The 17,142-nt window shown below is 27.6% G+C and overlaps 1 protein-coding gene across 4 annotated transcripts in view; it reads left to right on the top strand.

The window, feature by feature from the left end:
* The first annotated feature begins 1,432 nt into the window (after nt 1–1,432).
* Nucleotides 1,433–17,142, top strand: part of LOC105846310 (migration and invasion-inhibitory protein) — a 32,299-nt gene continuing 16,589 nt past the window's right edge. For 2 of the 4 annotated variants that reach the window (XM_065811345.1, XM_065811347.1), the window contains exons 1-3: nt 1,457–1,977; nt 2,585–2,811; nt 3,250–3,305. In XM_065811345.1, the coding sequence (XP_065667417.1) occupies nt 1,564–1,977; nt 2,585–2,811; nt 3,250–3,305 (697 nt within the window). In that variant the 5' untranslated portion in view covers nt 1,457–1,563. Of the gene's footprint in view, nt 1,978–2,584; nt 2,812–3,249; nt 3,306–17,142 lie in introns of all 4 variants that reach the window. The other 2 variants (XM_065811346.1, XM_065811348.1) reach the window with 2 other exon arrangements.

Raw genomic sequence — 17,142 nt, 5'->3', positions numbered from 1 at the left:
TAATTCTAGTAGTTTTTGAATCAATATTTATTGACCAGTTTTTGCATCAATACTACATTACTCTTAAATTTGTTATCAAAGTAACAAAAATCCTTTATATTGCTGAATGGTGTTAATTGTCTGTTAGGTTATTATTATTTAGATGCACGTTGGTCTGCTCACCACGATGCAGTTGATGCAAAAACGATATAAAACAATTCAACAGATTTTTGATAGTATGTCTGAATCAACAACTGAAAAAAACTGAAAAAGCTGATACGCAATTGGAAGTAGCCGATATCAGACGATGTCATCCAATATCAGCCAATCTCAGAACCATAAAACTGAGTTTTGGAGCTGTACCTCTATTAGGAGATAACAGGAAGAGTTGTATAGCCATTATCAAGGAGAAAAAAAAAATCTATGGTTGTAGTCGAGAAGATCTAACACTCATCATATTAAGCAGGTAACAATGTAACACAGATTTACATTTACGCCAGTCTAATAGATGAAGAAGGAGTTCAATGTTGTTCAACATAATTATTTTGCTTACCCCTAAAGTCTTTGCTTAGAATGCATTCTACAAGACAGTAGTTGGATGCAGTTAACATCTGGCTCAGATGAGTATTTTTATCGATACACCATTTTTAGCCTTTAATCAACCATGAGACTCAAGGCTGGGGAATTTATACAGGGTGTACAATTTATTCCTGACACCCCCACCCTCCGCCTAGTCTCCTTTTATAAATGACTGTAACTCAGTTGTTATTTAACATTTTTTATTCATTTTTTCACCAAGTCTTTAGAACAATGTTACTGTTCAGTAGTGAGTTATTCCACCATTTTTACCAGAACATTTCAGAATTTTGGCGCGAAAACTTTAATTAAATGAATAGCATTCTTTCTGGGTGATGAAAGCCCATTCTTTTTGAACTTTTGTGATAAGTTGTTAGTGGTTTTGGGTTCTGGGATTTAAAAAAAAGTTGTTCTGAAGCCTTGCCCATACATACTCAATGCAATTAAGGTCTAGTGAATTCCCTAGCCAATAAGTTCAGACATTGTTGAACTCCCTATGACAGCCAAAACAATCTATCTTGCATCAAAAAATCACAGTGTTGATAAAATTACCTTTTAAACGCAATTTTATTACAATTAATAAAGAAGTCATTATGTCGCTTAACTTTTTTGAATGTTATCTTTTGACTGTACTGCAACTTGACAAATATCCGTAATCCGTAACTTTTTTCATTAAAACATTAGTACAATAGTGTATATACTTAAAGTTGACTAAACAAAAATTGCTTTAACTCGAACTAATATTTAATACCAACCAAAGTTGGTTGGACTTTGCTGGTTCTAGTTATCGGGAATTAACAGTAACAAAAATAAATTTCGGCATTTTCCCCGTTTTCCGGATTTTCGTGTCTTAAGTTAAGTTGTGTTTTCGTGTCTTAAGTTAAGTCTTGTTTACAAAATGTTTAAAAACCTGGCGGGAAATTTAAATGACCTTGAGTGACAAATTTTTACAATAAATTTTGTTAAAATAAAAACTATTTAATATTGTAATTGTCTAGCCTTAGAAATATGAATAAAACTCCAGACAAAGAAAATGATAGATTGAAGCACCTTCAAAATAAAAACAGGGATCTCATTTCAAAAATGAACTTTCGCATGGCAAAATTAAGTACTCTAGTAATGGCAAGTCGTTATACTAAATCAAGTCAACACAATAATCAATTCAATGCCACTCAAAATTTTAAAAATTGTTGTTGTAAATCTAATATAAACAAATTATCTTCGGTTAAGTTAAGATTAGATAAAAGTAACAATGAAAATTATTCTGCTAGCACACCTAAACATTTTTCAACTAATTGTAAATCAGAAAAGTTCCAAAACAACTTGAAGTCTGTTGGAAATAGTCGAATAGGAAATCCTGTTTTCTCAAATACTCCGAAGAAAATTCAATCATTTATTAATCAGTTGAAAGATGACTCAAAGGTAGGTTTTTGTGCAAACATACGTATTGAAAAAATATGCATTATAATAACAAAAAATTTGAACTACAAAATGAAAAAATACACTAAAACACTTCTTTCTCTATTAATCTGTTATATATATATATATATATATATATATATATATATATATATATATATATATATATATATATATATATATATATATATATATATATATATATATATATATATATATATATATATATATTTATATATCATGACATAAGAATAATAGGGTTCTATCTCCCTTATGTACTGTTGAGAGAATTTAACAAAATTTGTTATACTCCTAAATTTTTAAAATTAAAAGTAAAAATTTGTTAAATTCATTAAATTAAAAGATCAAAATATTATATTTTGTTAAATTGATTGCTTCAAATACACATTATTTTTTATTTATTAAGTAATATAATTTGATATAAGACAAAATAGCATATCGGTAGATGAGAATTATAAGGTTCTATCTCCAAATTTTCATGGTAAAAAAATTTAATTTTCTGTTTATTATTAATTACAAGACATAAATAACATTTAAAAAAATATATTTTATCAATATAAATAACAACAATGTTTACCATTTTTAACAGTCTCAAAAAAAAACTAATAAAGTGTGTTTTGCTTCCGACAAGAAAAAGAAATTTAAAAAATATCACAAGGAAAAACTAGATTGCTCAATGTTGGGGTATGATTGGATTGCAGGCATGCTTGAAAACGATTCTTATATAAATGAAAAATCAGATGAATTTTTTGATGAAATTTGTAAGTTTCGGCAAACAAATGCTGAAGATTGCAGAAGTGATACATTTCTCCCAAGGTATATGTTAACAATATTGTTTTTCATTATATTTTATTCATTTCGATTGCTGCAGTATCTACATATTGCAGTATTAACATATTTTCTTTTTTTAAACATTAACATTAATTTTATCAATTCAAAATTTATTCTATTGTCAATTTTACTCTAATTTATTCTATTTTCAAATTTACTCTAATTTAATTTTAGCTTCTGCAGACTTATTTTTTTTCTTCTAAAATATATCTTTGTTTAAAAATCAATTTCTTTAAAAATATATATATATACTATAAAAATTTTGAAATATAATATAAATTTTATATTGTCTGATAAAATCATTAATATTAATTTAGTAAAAATTGTTTAGAGAGTAGTTTCTGTTTCTTTTTTAAATAAAAAAATAAAGATATATTTTTAGGTTGTGATAATTTTTTATTATTTTATTTTTTTGCATTTCAGTGAATACTCAGAAAATATGCTGTTTACGAGTTCATTTAAAAGTAAATCTTTATCTTGTAGGTTTTTATCCAATAAATCATTAAATTAGTTTATTATTTATAATTTATTATGATATATACAGTGCCGACTGGTGGTGTGTGCAAAGTGTGCAATGCACGCAGGCTGCAAACTTTTGAAAGTGGCAAGTTTAAGATCAACAGTAAATGAATAATTGCCAAAAAAATACTTTTTTCTAATAATATTTGATCATTATTTATATATGTTTAAAATTATATTGCTATTTCAATATTTAAATTTTACAAACAATTTTTTTTATAAAAGTGTCTGTATAGAAAACTCCTGAATTCTTTTTTGCTTAATCAGGATATTTTAGTACCAATAGAACTTGGTTATTCTCCGAAAGTTTTCAATGTTATTTTCATAATAACTTTATTATTATAGTTATTATATTATTATGATCAGTCATTATATGTTTTGGATATTAATTTTTTTAATTTTTTATATTAGTAAGTTTAACAATAATCAGTGCGGTAGTGGTGTAATGGTAGAGTGCTCGCCTCATAAGCGAGAAGTTCCAAGTTATATCCCCACCATGTCCCTGGTAGTACTGGGCTTAACTAGTTTCTTTGCACAGCGGCCTTGTCCATCAAGGTTCATGTTTCAGAGTTATAGAGTGGAGAGAGTTGTAACCACAACTAAAGTAGCCTCCTCGACTCTAGTCATGGCCTTGGGAAGGTAAATTCATATAATAAAAAAATTTAAAAAGTATTAAGAATCGTGATTTTAATCACAAATATTAGATCATGGCTGATTTACTCAGAAAAAGTGAAAAAAATATTGTTTCTTTTGTAATCTATTCAACAATACAGGCATTTCCCTTGCAAGAACAGGATCTGCTGACTGGAGACATATATCACAAAACTTAACAAGGCATGAAATTAGTGCTGATCATATTGAAAGCTGGCAGATCGAGTTAACAAAAAGAAGTTAAAAAAAAGACTTTAAAGTTTAAAAACTGTTGATTGTTTACAGAAAAGTAACTTTTGAATAAAATTGATTGATGGGATAATGTTCTAAAAAGGATAATTTCCATAATTATTATGATGGCATGGCAAAACATGGCATTTAGAAAACCATCTGATAAACACTATTAAGAAAACAATGAAAGTTTCTTGAAAATAGTTTATTTTTGGCAGAATTTGACCCAATTATAGAATACTGTTTCCAAAGCAAGGAAAAATTAAAAAAAAAGCATTTTTAAACCAAAAATATGCAAGAAGAAATTATTCGTTTAATGACTTGTGCTACTAGGGAGAAAATCCTTTAAAAAAATTTCAATACTTTAATGTCAAAGTTTTCATTGAGGTATTAAAATCTAATGTGGCATTTTTTGAATCCATTTACGATCAGACTAAATTTGATGAGTACGTTATCACAGCACAAGTTTTGGCAACAACTTCGAATCTAACATTTCAATTTATTGATATGTCAACTGAAAAAGTCAAGAAAAAAAGTTTTTTCAAGAAGTTGTACAAACCAAGTTCAAGAAAATGTTCTTTAATATACTTTTCAGTCGTACCATTAAATCTATGAACAAGCTTTTGAAGACTTTCGAATAACCATGTCTTTGTTTCAATTTTTCAGCAGTTAAAATTCATTAACTGCTGTTATTGCAAAAAAAAAACTGATTTATATGGATATTTGATTAGCTTGTTTATATTGTGTGAGAGAATTTTTTCACAAGAGAGTTTTTTGAAGTTAATAGAGGTAATTTTAATTTCAAAAGGCATTAATTTTAATTTTAAAAAGTAGAGGCGTGTGCTGCAACGTATATTTGGTTTGCTCTTCAAGAGGATTCTTACAGCTTTGAATGACCAATTTGGCAGATTAGGTAATAACACATCGTGCCTTTTCTTTCAGGTCTCACTTGTATTGGAATTAAACAAAGGAGAGAGTATAACTTCTTTTCCCTCTTTTTTTTTATGCAAAATTGTTCTACACGTTTTGCAGAGTCCTTGTGGTACCCAAGAATCACTGATATATATATATATATATATATACATACATACATACATACATACATACATACATACATACATACATACATACATACATACATACAACCCTCAGAATTAGGGCTGGCATTCGGCAATGCTGACCTCAAAGTGTTTGATATTGGTAAAAAAATTGCCAACCTCGTTTTGATGTTTTATGGTAAGACCTTTGTATCAAATTTTATTTGCCAACCTGATGCCGACCTTTAAAAAATTGAGGTTGGCAAATTATTTTTTCTAATTCTGAGAATTGTATATATATATATATATATATATATATATGTATGTATGTATGTATATATATCAGTCCTTATTTTAAAGCGTTACACCTAGAGCGATTTACGTATGTCTTAAACGATTAAATGTAAGCTGTAAGTGAATTTGGTTAAGCGGCTTTTTATCATTTTTTAACTTTTAAATTGTTCTATGAGCGGTAAGATAAAAAAAGTTATTAATTTTTAAAAAAATCACATTAACCTTTGAATAATGTTTATGAAAAATATTTGTTACAAAAGTTTGAATGACAATTATGTTAGATGTAAACACTATTTACTAATGAAAAAAATTCAAATAAAATTAAAAAATTTTTATTTTTTATTTTTTTTTTATTGTAATGATTGATTTCTTCACTTAAAAAGCGCTAATACTTTAAGCTTGAAGCAAAGATCATAATAATATAATCTAATTCTGATTAAAAATATATGATTTAATTTAAAACTAGTTTAATAAAAATATGTATAATTTTATTCTTATAAAAAAATATATAATTTAATTTTGATTTAAAAAATATATTTAAGTTTATTAAAGTTAAAGTTAATGCTTGGGTTTAACTTAACTGTCAAATTTATTTAAAAATATTACTAAATATTGTTCAATATTTAGATTTTATTTGTTTTAAAAAAAAATTAGCTCATTTTTATCGCAATAAAGTAATGTAATTTATTTTATTTTAATTTTTTTTATTTAGCTTATTTTTTTTTAATAAAAAATCGTCAGTAGTTGCAAAGCCGCAATTATATATTTAAGAAAAAATTATTTAAAAGTTTAACATTTTAATTTATTTATGCAAATGTCAAGAAAAGAAAGAAATTTGGTAATATTAAACGTTTTTTTAAATGTAATATTAAATTCAATTATTTAGTATTAAAAAAAAGTAATACTAAAAAAGAAGTTAAATAATATTTAACTCGTTTTGCAATAATTAATATTATTGCAGTAACTTAAAAAAATGATTTAAAAAATAAAATTTTTTATTTAAAACAAGACCTGGTATATATATATATATATATATATATATATATATATATATATATATATATATATATATATATATATATATATATATATATATATATATATATATATATATATATATACATATATATAAATATATATATATGTGTTTATATATATATATATATATATATATATATATATATATATATATATATATATATATATATATATATTATTGTGTTGCAAAAAATTAAAGTGATATTCTTTTAATGCATACCCTCTTATTTTGTTTGAATGATCACAAAACATTTACCAATAATGTTTTGCATACTTAGTATCACGACAACCCGTGCCAACTTGCAGCGAAACTTGTCTGTGCTTGAACAGTACGATGCAACAGAAATCTTGCATCGCTTGCTTGTTACTACTTATTTATTTTATTAGTAAACACACTACTTTTAAGTAGTCAACATGTCAGTGGAGTTGTGAAGTTCTAAAAATATCAAATCAATACTGGGAAATGTTTACCGATTAAATCATTCCAATGTTTACCGATTAAATCATTCCAATGTTTACCGATTAAATCATTCCAATGTTTACCGATTAAATCATTCCAATGTTTACCGATTAAATCATTCCAATGTTTACCGATTAAATCATTCCAATGTTTACCGATTAAATCATTCCAATGTTTACCGATTAAATCATTCCAATGTTTACCGATTAAATCATTCCAATGTTTACCGATTAAATCATTCCAATTTCCCTAACTATGTTAAGAAGCTAGTTTTATTATACCAAAAAAAAGAAGAAAAAAAAGAAGGGTTTGACCTCGACAAGATTTTTCACAAATCTTGACAGTTTGTTTCTCATGCTGATGCGCTTCAGGTAATTAAAATAAAGGATTTTCTTGGAGTGCTAAAGAGAACCAGGTCTATCTGGTCACTTAGCTGGAGTGGACAAAAAATTTACAGAAAATGAAGAAAAAGCGGGCTTTAGAAACATTGAGGAGGAAAAGCGACATGCTAAATATTATGATTCGTTAGCTCCATCAACATCATCTTATGAACCACCACAAGTAAACTCATCTTCTGATTTTGAAATATGAAAGTGCTTTGTTTTAAATTGCAACAAAAGTTTTTTTGTTCATTTCAACTTTTATGAAAAATGCTTTTTTTATTTTGTTTATTTTTTAATTATTTTATCTAGTATTTATTCAAAGCATTCTTTTTGCTATTTTTATTCGAATTAAATAGCAGAAAAAAAGGATTTTTAAAATCGCGCCCTAACTTAAAAAAGACCATCCTGCTAGCGCTTTTTTGTGCGCTAGCATTAAATTTCAAACGGAGAAGACTGAACTCCAAAGTTGGTTACCGCATTAGATAGATGTCAGTTAAATGTAGGGATTGCGAATTCCCAGACTTTTTGCTATCCCAGGATAGGCAAATTTTTTGTAGCGTTCCTGGGATCCCAGGAAAATCCCGGGAATGTACATTTAAATAAAAAACAAACAAATTAATTTTTCTTTTTTCTTTTCACTTTATTTTTAAAACTATTTTTTTGATTTAAAGTGACCTTTTAGAAAAGCCAGTGCATCTAAATGAATGTCTAATAATCTAGTTCTCAACTTTGTAAAAAAATAAACCTGTTGAACTAAACACTCTTTCAGCGGATGGTCGAATAGTTAAAAGTGCATTATTAAGCATATCTAAATTATATGCTTTTCAAAACTGAAATCCACCAGAGATTTACCAACTGCTTTTTTAACTTTAATAAATCTTTGAATCATGTCCAGCATTGAATTCCAATGAGTTTATGAATCTAAAATAAGTCCTAGTTCTTGTCCAAATTCACTTTTAGAATAACGTTTCAAAGAATCCATTTTTTAGGCAGATCTTTTAAAATTTACAACAATTTTACAAACTTTAACCAGAACCTGATAAAGGTCAGGAGCAAGATCAGGAACTGGGTAACTAACTTCATTTTTATCCTCATTATTATTTTCATAATCAAAAACATCAAAATCATTTTCAATATTGCACTTATGGAAAATCCGTCAATAGCAGCAATATTTAGCCAATTGTTCTCCTAATGAAATTTTTATTATAGAATCAATTGTAGATTGAACATGACGTTTTTTATTTGGTGGCTCACCTTCACATTCTTTATTTAAAATAATGTTGTGGATTTTCTCTAAATGTCTTTTCAACCCAACGCACAGTGACCCAGATTAACATCAAAATGGCATAATTTTTTTTGACAAGTCCAAAAAAAAAGTGAAAGTTTTATCGTTTTTAGACTTAAAATGTTAAAGTAAACTACTTTTTGATCTAAAATCAACTTTAAATAATTTCACAGATATTATTATTGTGTAATTTTAAAGGGATATATGTGTAAAAAGTTAAATTTATCACCATAAAATTAAGAAAATTTAAGGTATGGTTATCTTGTAAGCAACCTTATTTTCAACCTCCATATTTTCGACCTCCATGCAAAACCTTATTATTTTAAAATTATTATAAAACTTTATAGTTTTTGTTAAAGTAATGAGTGCTTAGATATTTAAAATTAATTTTTTTTCTTTAGATTTAAAAAACAAGTTCTTTTTAATTTTTCTTTAAAAAATTAAAATTTTAGTACACAAGTTTAAACATAAGTGCCAACCAAAAAAATGTTCCGCATTGTTCCACATTCAATTTTAGTGAAACAAAACCACTAAACTGCAGTATTTGCTGCAACTTCCTACTCATTAAGGAGATATTTTAAATAGATTCATGCATAGTTTTGTCAAATAGAACACCCGCCCCTCCCTTTTTCTATTTAAAAACAGTTTTTAGGCATTTCGGTTTAAAACAGTTTTGAACACCCACCCCTCCCTTTTTCAATTTAAAAACAGTTTTCAGATATTTCGGATATTTTACAAACTATATCATAAAAACAATTGACTATAAACTCTCTAAAATTGTAAATAAATCTGCTATCATCTGATTCTTCGCTCTATGGTTTCTTACAAAGTTCCTCGACGTTCTTTTCTAATGTTTTTAGAGTTTCAATTTGATATACTTATCAAGATTTTCTCCCTCAGTATTTTAAATAGTGCAGTGTTTGCTTTGGATGCTTTTTAAAATTGAATCACTGAAGTGAGATTACGAAAGCTGAGAGAGTTAAAATATTAACTGGTCGTCTACATTGATAGTTTACATTGCATTTTACAATAACATTGTTGACATTGATATTTTGTTTCAAATAAGACTGGCTGTTCTGCATTTTTGGCATAAAGTATTGTTTAGACGTAAAGCAGTATTACTTTGTTTATTTACTTTGTTCAAAAAATTTATTTCCTTATTCAACTGTTTCACAACAAACTCATTATAGTGGTTCTCCCCTTTTCTAAAGTCGTATTCAATCAGTTAAGGAGTTAATATTATGGCAACTAATAATTTCCTTCAATCAGTCTAAGCTACCATTCATTGAAAATTAGTCCAGTTTTAATTTTTTGTTGTTGTTCATTATTAACTATTATTTAGTTCTGCTTAAATACCCATAATTTGATTTATATATTACTCCATAGTATATAAGTTGTCTATATTATATGTATATATTTTGTATTACATGTATGTTTTATGTTTATATATGTGTGCATATATAAACATAAAACATACATGCATATATATATATATATATATATATATATATATATATATATATATATATATATATATATATATATATATATATATATATATATATATATATATATATATATATATATATAGAACCCTTAGATGTTGTCCGAAAGTTTTTTCCATATTTTGTTGACAAAAAGTAAAAATTAAAATGCAAGACCGGAATTTTTTTTTTTTAATAATGATAGACTGCCTGCCCCAACCAAACCCTCAGTCGATGTAGCAGCACTCCCTTGCGGGTCAGGCTATTTGTCAGTCGATGTAGCAGCACTCCCTTGCGAGTCAGGCTATTTGTCAGTCGATGTAGCAGCACTCCCTTGCGAGTCAGGCTATTTGTCAGTCGATGTAGCAGCACTCCCTTGCGAGTCAGGCTATAAGATAGTCGATGTAGCAACACTCCGCGCATGATTTACAGTAAAAAAAATAAAAATAAAAGCATTTTATTAAAAAAAATAAAAATAAAAACATTTTATTAAAAAAAATAAAAATAAAAACATTGTTTATATTGTTAAAAACATTCAGAATGTTTTAAAAACATTCAGAATGTTTTTAAATACATTCCGGTCAATTAAATTTGCGTTTTTGTGGTTTTTTTAAAAAACGATTAATTTGTAATTAAATTGTACTTTTAACTTTTGTCCAACACGGAAATGTTGGACGAAAGTTAAAAGTAATTAAAAGTGACGTCTATGTTGGCGTAAGAATCACTTTTTTCCTTCCGCTCTTCCCAAAGCCAACAAACTATAGATCTATATATATATATATATATATGTATATATATATATATAAATATAAATATATTAATATATATATATATATATATTTTATCACTTATGTTTCTACTAAAGCAGTATAGTTATATTATAAATCTTATTTATATTTAAAACTTATTCTCTGTTTGTAGAATACACTAACATAATTTATATATATATATATATATATATATATATATATATATATATATATATATATATATATATATATATATATATATATATATATATATATATATATATATATATATATATATGTATATATATATAAATATATATATATATGTATATATATATAAGTATATATATATAAATATATATATATATATATATAAATATATATATGTATATATATATATATATATATATATATATATATATATATATATATATATATATATATATATATATATATATATATATATATATATATATGTATGTATAGATATAGATATGTGTGTATGTATATATGCACATATTTATATGTATATATAATTTTTATCTTGTCATATATACCTTATTGTACCCCTTATATTTATCCTATTCATTTTATTTTATCACTTATATTTCTACTAAAGCAGTATAGTTATATTATAAATCTTATTTATATTTAAAACTTATACTTATATTTATACCTATACTATATATTCTATTAAGATTATTTACTATATATATCTATACTATATACTACTATTAAGATTATTTAGACTTATTATTTAAATATAAAGATTATTTATACAGTATCATAATACTTATAAAGTATTTATAATATATCTATCATATTATTTATTATTATCCGATTCTTATAAGTAACTATATTTTATAATACAAATATTTAATACGTTATCTCTGTTAGAATTTATAAATTTCAAAAGTGTTACATTCTTTACTTTTATAATATAGTTACATTCTTACTTTTCATCAAAATACTCACACACATTATTGCATAGTGTTCAGTAGTATACAAAATATAATATTTAGACTAAAATTTGAAGCCAACAATACCAATAAAACTCTATTAAAATAAAAAACATAAAAGTCATAAATAAAAATATAAAATTCAAAAAATAGAAATAAAAATATAAAACTCATAAATTAGAAATAAAAATAAAAATCTAATAAAAATACAAATATAAATTTAGTTTAACCAAATACCCTTTTCTCATCTTTATTATCCTAAATGCTGAAGTGAATAATATGGTTGTTAAGTCTCCTTGTGGTGTTTGTTATAAAACCATAACATGTAATCAAAAAGCTATACAATGCGACTCTTGCAATGAGTGGATCCACATTAGGTGTAATAATGTTGATAAAAAATTCTTCAATTCTTTGATGGCTGAAACTGGCTATTGGTACTGTTTTAATTGCTTAGAAAACACTCTACCATACTCTTCTCTGACAGATAAGGATTTTAAGGTCACTATAAATAGTGCAAATACTTTTACTCGTATTTTATTTTATGACACTTCATCTAACCTAAATAATTTTTTTCAAAATAAACTTGACAATGATTATATTAATTGTAAAAACTATGATACAACAGTATAACAAAGCTATTAGTATTGATTCAAAAACCTATTTACATGTAAACATATCATCCTTGGCATTATTACCTTGATCTAAAACTTCTGCTTTCCCTTATGAATAATAAACTCAATTGCTATATCTCATTGCTATATCTATAACTCACTTAAATCACAACAAAACACTGGTATCATTTTAAATGGCTATGTCTTTGAACGTACTGATTCTCATTCTAATAAAGGAGGAACTATTATATATATAAAATCTGAATTAAATTATGATTTAAGATCTGACCTCAAAATTCAGGAAAAAAAAGAACTAGAATCAACCTTTATTGAAATTTTACTGCCATCAGAAAAAAATATAATTGTAGGTTGCATTTATCACCACCCATGTATGAACACTAGTGAGATCAGTATTACTTATATACAAACCCTACTTGACTATCGCTAGAGAATAAAAATATAGTTCTTTTAGGAGACTTCAACATTAATCTTTTAAAATATGACTTCTGTAATGATGTTTCTAACTTTCTAGATCTTATGTGTTCTTTCTCCCTCTTCCCATTAATAACTCAACCAACCAGAATTACTCCAAAATCAAAGACACTCATAAATAATACATTTGTAAACTTTCACGCTCCAAATACTAAATCAGGCAACCTAACAGTATGCCTTGCTGACCATCTTATTCAGTTCATATCCTTTCCATGCAAGAACTTATAACAGTCTAATCCCAAACTATATCTTAGATGTTTTTAAAATTTTGATGAAAAAAGTTTTCTTAAAGACCTTAAAGAAACTGATTGGCTTTCAATAAACCAAAAAGGGAGCTAATGTGTTAATAACTCTACTTCTAAGTTTTTGGATGCACCTAAAAGATTACTTGATAATCATGCCCCTTTCAAAATGTCTACCAAAAAAGCTAATAAATCTTTATCAAAGCCATGGATTACTAATGAAATCATCACATCAATACAAATTAAAAATAAGTTGCACAAGAAGTTTGTAAAATGTAAAAATGAGAATTTAAAGCTTCAATATTTTCAAAAATTCAAATATTATAGAAATCAAATTAGTAACCTACTGCGATTCTCAAAAAAAACATATTATTCAACCTACTTTAATGAAAATCTAAATAACCTTAAAAACACCTGGAAAGGAATAAGGAGTACTATTTATATTATATCAAAGAACAACAATAATATAGATAGTTTAAACATCAATAATAAAACTGTAACTAACAAAAAAATAATTGCAAGCACATTTAATGTTTATTTTTCTTCAATTGCAGATAATCTTGCTAAACAAATTATACCTCCTAGATATCACTTCAGCCACTATCTAAAAAAACAAAATCCTGATACTTTTTTTATCTCCAGTTACTTCTCAAGAAGTAAATGACTATATCTCCCTCTTGAATCTAAAAAAACGGCACTAGACCCAATAGCATTCCTTCAAAAATAATGACCTTTGAGTATTATAATAAATAAATCTTTTCAATCAGGGATATTTCCTTATTTAAACAAGGATCTTGTTTATGGCTATAAACAAGATCCTTGTAACTATCGGCTTATAACCTTACTCTCAAATCTAGGTAAATAAATTGAAAAGCTTATTTATAATAGGCTATTCAGTTTTCTAAATCTATCAGATAGTTTATATAGTCTGCAGTTTGGATTCCGAAAGAAACACTCTACTTACCAAGCACTCATAGGTATAACTGAAACCATATGCGAGGCTTTGATCAAAAACAATTTGCTGGTGGAGTGTATGTTGATCTGCAAAAAGCTTTTGATACTGTTAACCATGAAATTCTATTACACTGCACAACACATTTTTTGCTTCTTGAACACTGTTAGGTGTTAAAGATTTTAGGGTGCTGATCACAAATATCGCATCAAAATTTACATATCACGTACCATTTAAGAGATTAAGTTTTCAACTTTATCTATAACTGATCTTGTGAAGAAAGCTTATCATCTGTATTTTGGCTGCAAAATTGGTGACCAAGACAAGGAATAGGCGCCTCACATTTGCTGCACAACATGCGGTGTCAATCTAAGAACCTGGCTCAGAGGCACTTGTAAGAGTATGCCGTTTGCTGTTCCAATGATCTGGCGCGAACAAAAAGACCATGTGACGGACTGTTATTTTTGTTTGATTAATATATCTGGTTTCTCTTCCAAAAACAAAAAGTCAATTGAATTTCCTAATTTGCCTTCAGCAATGAGACCTGTGCCACATGACGACAGTCTCCCAATTCTGAAACAGAGGATTGGACCTTAGATAAACCAGATGAAGAAACTCCAGTGCAGGTACTGACAGTGACATTGACCCAGATTTTGAACCTTGCTCATCAGAATTGAACAATTTGGTTAGAGATTTAGGTCTGTCAAAAGCAAAAGCCAAGTTGCTGGGTTCCAGGCTGCAGGGATGGTGTCTGCTGTCACCAAGTACGAAAATTTCTATGTTCAGAAGCCGGCGCCATGATAAAAAATTTTTTTGCCCAAGTCGACAGTCCCTGTTTCTGTTGTAACATTGAAGGATTGTTCTCGGCCTTGGGTTGTGATCACAATCCAGAAGAGTGGCGTCTCTTCATTGATTCGTCAATGCTAAGCCTGAAAGCTGTTCTGCTACACAATGGCAACGTTTATCCGTCAGTACCTGTTGGCTATGTGGTACACATGAAAGAAACATATGAGAATATGGAACTGTTGTTCATGCACATCAAGTATAGCAGTTACAACTGGAATATCTGTGGAGATCTGAAAGTCGTTGCTCTGTTACTGGGACTGCAGCTTAGCTATACCAAGTACTGTTGTTTCATCTGTGAATGGGACAGCCATGCCAAAGAGTCACATTATTGTCGACAGAGCTGGCCACTCCGCAAAAAGTTAGTTCCAGGATAGAAAAATGTTGCACACGAACCACTTGTCGAGCCAGCAAAGATATTTTTTTTCCTGGGCAATTACAGAGCGTCAAACTACGTTGAAGTCGTAGACAAACTTATCCGCACATACCAGAAAATGAAGTGCAACCTGTCACTCAAGGTTCATTTCCTTCACTCGCACTTGGACTTCTTCCCCATGAATCTCAGTGCTGTCAGTGGTGAACGTGGTGAGCGGTTTCACCAGGACATTGTTACAATGGAGAAACGGTACCAGGGCAACTGGAATCCGTCAATGCTTGCTGACTACTGTTGGACACTGCAATGTGATGCACCAGAAGTTGAATACAAAAGAAAATCAGGAGCAAAACATTTTTAATTCTGTTGAACTAATGGCTCATGCGGAGCATAAACGTGATTAAATAGGTAAACATATAAATGTCTATTTCTTAGAGTTCCTGCGTGATGCAGTAAAACAAAAACTATATTTGTGTATACCCTATAGATACCTGTCACAATCACCTAAAACTTTTCAGGAAGCAAGACTTTTATAAAAATTTGTTGTGCAGTGTTATCAAAGCTGTATCATTATGGTGTAAGGGGAATTGCTCTGAACTGGTTTAAGTCATATCTAAACCATCATCCACAAAGTGTTACTATTGGTAATATCTCATCCACTACTAAGTTTATGTCTTTAGGTGTTCCTCAGGGTTTAACTCTGGGTCCATCCAATACATGAATGAAAAATCTTCCTGAAATACTTATCGAATTTATCAAAAATTCTGAAATAATTCCTAAAGATAAACTAGGTGAACTAAATAAAATTGTACAGATTTTTATTTTGAAAGTGAAAAATAAGCTTAAAAAATATTGTAGAAACTATGAAAAGTTTTTAATGTACGAAAATAATTGACTTGGAAAAAATCTCATTGATTATAGTGTGTCTTTTCATCCTAGACCAGGAAGACCAATTAATGAATGTGGAGATCTTTGTGAAAGAAGTAAAAGAGCAAACATTGCAGATGTAGCTAATCAACACCATGTAGCTCTATCCCTTGCTGCATCAAAGACTGCTAAAGCAGCATAAGAAAAAGATTCAGCTTAAATTTTGAAAAGAACTTCTAAATGTGTTTATGTAGCTCAGATGAGAAGAAGTATTGATTCCTTGACTAAAATAACTATGAAACTATGAAATGAGGATGCTCTTGCTCTGAAAATGCAAACTGACTTAAGTGGTTTACAATACAAAATGTTGAGAAATTCAGCCCTTTCTCAAATGTAAAAATATATCCTAGTCTTGATAAGCTTGGGGAAGAAAAGCTGAAATGTTATCCTGAAGGTGTTCAATTTACTGAAATATCAGCAAAATGCTCATTACAAAGTATGCTAAATCATAAAGTTACCAGGATTATAGATATGATAAAGGAAAGTTGTAAAGTTGAAATAAATGGAAATTTATATGTGAAAATTGGGTTTGATGGAGTCAAACATTTATAAGCAAAAGTTTGATAGCCTTAATTTTACTGAAGAATCAAGATATAGATAGAATAGCAAGAAGATAGAATTTAGCACAGCAATTGTACCTCTTCTGTTTAAAGTTGAAAACATTGACTTTCGGAAAAATTCTAAAAGTTCTAGCTGCCACTTTTGTAGACCTCTTCACCTGCAATATAAAAAAGAGACATCAGAGTTGTGCAAAGAAGAAGAAACTGATCTTCAAACTCAAATGAG

Source organism: Hydra vulgaris, chromosome 12 (genome assembly GCF_038396675.1).
Source record: "Hydra vulgaris chromosome 12, alternate assembly HydraT2T_AEP".
Lineage (NCBI taxonomy): Eukaryota > Metazoa > Cnidaria > Hydrozoa > Anthoathecata > Hydridae > Hydra > Hydra vulgaris.
Note: the sequence above shows the minus strand (reverse complement) of the source record. Positions and strands in the feature narration are given on the sequence as shown.